This window comes from Penaeus japonicus, unplaced genomic scaffold (assembly GCF_977035675.1).
Source record: "Penaeus japonicus unplaced genomic scaffold, GWHDUDI00000001_assembly GWHDUDI00000021, whole genome shotgun sequence".
In the NCBI taxonomy this organism is placed as follows: Eukaryota; Metazoa; Arthropoda; class Malacostraca; order Decapoda; family Penaeidae; genus Penaeus; species Penaeus japonicus.
In genome coordinates this window covers 20,349,088-20,353,964 of record NW_028234423.1, presented here as the reverse complement: position 1 = coordinate 20,353,964, position 4,877 = coordinate 20,349,088, and the positions used below count along the sequence as shown (strand labels likewise).

The 4,877-nt window shown below is 36.2% G+C and overlaps 1 protein-coding gene across 1 annotated transcript; it reads right to left on the bottom strand.

Moving 5' to 3' along the window:
• Window positions 1-324: 324 nt before the first annotated feature.
• LOC122242803 (uncharacterized) lies at window positions 325-1,025 on the bottom strand. Its single transcript, XM_043000193.2, has 2 exons — window positions 993-1,025; window positions 325-834 (listed from the first exon to the last, which is right to left on the bottom strand). The coding sequence occupies exons 1-2, from the start codon at window positions 993-995 to the stop codon at window positions 400-402; spliced, it is 438 nt and encodes a 145-aa protein (XP_042856127.2). The 5' UTR covers window positions 996-1,025; the 3' UTR covers window positions 325-399.
• Window positions 1,026-4,877: the final 3,852 nt, after the last annotated feature.

Genomic DNA, 4,877 nt, shown 5'->3' with positions numbered 1-4,877 from the left:
TAGTAGTTAGAATCTAATCCTCCCCCTTCTCTCTCTTTATATATATATATATATATATATATATATATATATATATATATATATATATATATTTTTTTTTTTTTTTTTTTTTTTTTTTTTATGTGTATGTGTGCGTGTATGTATACACATACATACATTTTTGTATGTGCGCGTGAGTGTGAGTTTGTATGTGTATGCGTGTGTCTATCAGCGATTGTGTGTATGTGTGTGTGCGTGTATATCTATCACCGATTATATATATATACATATATATGTACTTGTGGACTAAGAAATATGATGGAATCAAGAGGAAAAATTAATGTGTCACGTATGATACCCAAATTTATTATGTTCGAAAGAAAATCGGCAAGTACCCCTTGTCCTCTGTAGATTCCTCTCTTACTTTCCGTATGAACCGCGACTTCCACCGAAGGAGGTCGCATGGCCGGAGAAAGAGCCGCCCTGATTTCCGAACGAGTTTCCATGGCCGGAGAATTTGCTTCCGTGGGACACTCCGCCGGATGAGAACCTATTAACACCCTGTGATCTTGAACCAGCAGATCCGTAGCCGGATGAAGCGCCATGCGACTGGACGCCTCCATGGCCGCTGGGGAATCCAGCGAAGGATGTACGATGACCGCCTGACGAGACGCGTGCAAAGGATCCATGGCCACCAAGGGATCCTCTGCTGGAGTAAGAGCTTCCAAAAGATCCTCCCCGTGAGCCAGAGTGACCTCCATGGGAGAAACTGCTTCCAGACGAACCATGGGAGAAACCAGGGTCCGCCATGGCACCCAGCAGGAGGGCGGCGCTTACGGTGACAAACAAGAGCTTCTGAAATGACACCAGATTATGGAATTCATCAGTGGACACAAATATGCTAATGATGACAGTGGCTTTGATAATGTTGATGAAAATGATCTTCATGATGAACTGATTATGTTACTGGTAGTCAACAAAGAATATCGATCAGTGATAGAGGGAGCTCTTACCATGATCAGCTGAGAGAGCGAACTGACGAAAAATATATGTTCGTGCCTTATATACTGTCCTTACCAAGGTCAGTCCGCTTTACAGTGACGTTGTCATGACTATTAATTTCTAATTCACCTTGGAAGACACTGAAAAAAAAAAAAAAATGTGTATGTGTGTGTGCATACATGCGTACCTTGCATACTCGTACACATACAAAATATAGAAAATGCACACATACAGATATTTGCATATGTATATATATATATACAAGTCATGTATATGTATATATATATATATATATATATATATATATATATATATATATATACATATATGCGTGTGTTTAAATACATATATATTCATAGATATATGTATGCATATCTTTCTATATATACATATATATATTCATAGATGTATGTATGTATATCTTTCTATATATACATATAAATAGATATACGCAGATGTGTATATATCACTACATACATATATAAGTGTACATATGTATACATTCATTTATATATATGTATATACACATGTGTGTGTATACACACACATATATATATAATTATATATATACATATATATGTGTGTATGTATATGTATGTGTACACACATATATCCTGATAAGATTACACGTCACCAAAATACCTGAGGTTAATATTCAATATCGAATATATCTACTTATTAGTGAATCAAACCTTAGAGTGTTATTCTCCTGTAATATTTTCTTTCGCATGTCAAGATACTATTTTCACAACCTACGACTAATATTTCCCTGGAATTGTGAGATTAGTCCACTAGTCTCAACCGTATCCATGACCATAGGGGCCCCTGCGGCATGATGGATGCACACACACCGTTACAGTGTGTCAATGCTGTTTATATACACAATCAGAAGTGATAAGGATATTAGGGATTTCAATGTCTGAGGCTGTGCTCTTACCTGCAGTATATTTACATGGATAGGAGAAAGGCACGAAAAGGAAAAAGGTTTATGATATGTTGAGTGTATTATCCACATCATTGGTAGTCATCTTGGGTCCATGGCACAAAGTATTGTGCGTGTATTTCCTTGAAGCGTTCATGAAAATAATATGGCACATGAAGGGGTACGTGATATCATCAATGAGTATGCATGTAGAATACGGAGAGATTAGTACTCTCAAATTGGCACACATGCAAATGCCAGGACATTGTCCATTGATACATTCACATTTCATATCATAAATATCAAAAAGAGTTTCCTTTTATTAGTCAACAGCCTGAGGACTAGTAGTGTTTATAATTGTTTGTATGTTGAAATGTGTAATACCAAAATCTGGTATGAATGAAAAGTTCTTGAAATCTTGCTGTTACCTAATCGATTTCAAAACAGTTCAGTTAATGACTTTGACAATATAGCGATATATGTATCCTATCAAGTAAAATATAGAGAACAGCATAGCTCACCGTTCTGGAGCCACATATAATGCCCAGTGAGATTTACGTGTGGCTGGCAGAGTAAAATCTCTATATTCTAAGTCAGCTGTTCGCAAACTTTTCAGCGTAAGGACCATTTTACGGTAACACACATGCCATCACTTAAAGGATACGATAATCTAAACTTCAGTTTTATGACGCTAGGAGCATAAGGTATATATTTTGGCATTCTGCTACTGAAAAGAGGCAATTGGAAATTGGAGGCCAAATTACTAAGACGCTTGTTATTCAGCCCAATCGTCCAGTCCATTATAACCAGTATAAGCTCCCCAGATAGACTAAGGTATTTTTCTATAATACTTAGATATTAAACTCATTTCTTTGAACCTATTCCTCACCCCTCACCCTTATTTCTCTCTCTTTACTTTGCACATGTATATATACACACATATATCATACACACATACATACATATATATATATATATATATATATATATATATATATATATATATATATATATACACATACACACACGTATGAATATGCGTCTGTATGTATGAGCATGCGTGTATTCCTGTGTGCGTCTATGTCTATCAGCGATTGTGTACGTATTGTTATATATCAAAGCCAAAAAGTAAAATGTATACATGACCTAGCAAATATGATGGGATCAAAAGGAAGAATAAATGTCTCTCTGTCATACAAGAAGAATTTATTATGTTCAAGTTTACTACAGCAGATCGAAAGAAAATCGAAAAAATTCCAGTATGCCTTTCCAACTGTAGATTCCTCTCCTTACTTTCCGTATGAACCGCGACTTCCACCGAAGGAGCTCGCATGGCCGGAGAAAGAGCCGCCCTGATTTCCGAACGAGTTTCCATGGCCGGAGAATTTGCTTCCGTGGGACACTCCGCCGGATGAGAACCTATTAACACCCTGTGATCTCGAACCAGCAGATCCGTAGCCGGATGAAGCGCCATGCGACTGGACGCCTCCATGGCCGCTGGGGAATCCAGCGAAGGATGTACGATGAGCGCCTGACGAGACGCGTGCAAAGGATCCATGGCCACCAAGGGATCCTCTGCTGGAGTAAGAGCTTCCAAAAGATCCTCCCCGTGAGCCAGAGTGACCTCCATGGGAGAAACTGCTTCCAGACGAACCATGGGAGAAACCAGGGTCCGCCATGGCACCCAGCAGGAGGGCGGCGCTTACGGTGACAAACAAGAGCTTCTGAAATGACACCAGATTATGGAATTCACTGATAATAAAATTGACGTTGATAATGGTATGAAAATGATAATTGTGATGAACTGATTGTATTACTTCAAAAATAAGAACACATTCGTGGAGAGAGCCCTTACCATGATCAGTTGAGAGAGTGAACTGACGAGAAACACATGTTCGTGCCTTATATACTGTCCTTACCAAGGTCAATCCGCTACACTGTGACCTTGTCTTGTCCATTATTTTCTTATCCACCTTTCAAGAAACTGGAAAGAGGTGTGTGTGTAAATACATATATGTTTACATACTTGTACGCTCCCACACATACAGGTATATTACACACACACACACAGAAAGAAAAAAAAAGAAAAAAGAAAAAAAAAGTATATATATATGTATATATATATATATATATATATATATATATATATATATATATATATATGCATATATATGTGTATTTACGTGCATGTGTATATGTGTATATATACTTTTATATCTCTATCTTGGTATATACATATACATATATGTATGTGCATATTATATATGCACACACGCATATATATGTATGAGTGTGTGTAGATATATACACATGCCTATATATTATATATATATATATATATATATATATATATATATATATATATATATATATGCATGTATGTATGTATACATATATATATATATACATACATACATACATATATACATATATATTATATATGTGTGTCTGTTTACAGACACTGGCAGTCACGCACACATATAGCTATATAAAAATACACACATGTATATATATATATATATATATATATATATATATATATATATATATATATATATATATATACATACATATGCATATACACATTTATGTGTATATACATATACACATGTTTATACATACACACACATATATATATCACATGAACATTTAACGTCTGTTACCAGCATTATAATTGGAAAGATATGAGAAAGGAACAGAAATGAAAGTTTACAATACAATGTTTCATTGGCCACGTTAGTGATAGTCATCCTGGGTCTGAGGCACAATCTATTGTGTGAATTTCCTCAAACCTCATCCGAAAATAATGGGCCACATGGAGGGGTACATAATATAACTTATGTGTATACGTAAACTGTGCAAGACAAGTGTAAACCGGGAGGGAAGAACACGGACGATTCTCATGGAGCAGCAATTTACTGGGTTGCCTCCAAAATGCACATGCGAGGCTGGAGGCCAGAGTCGTGTGCTCTGC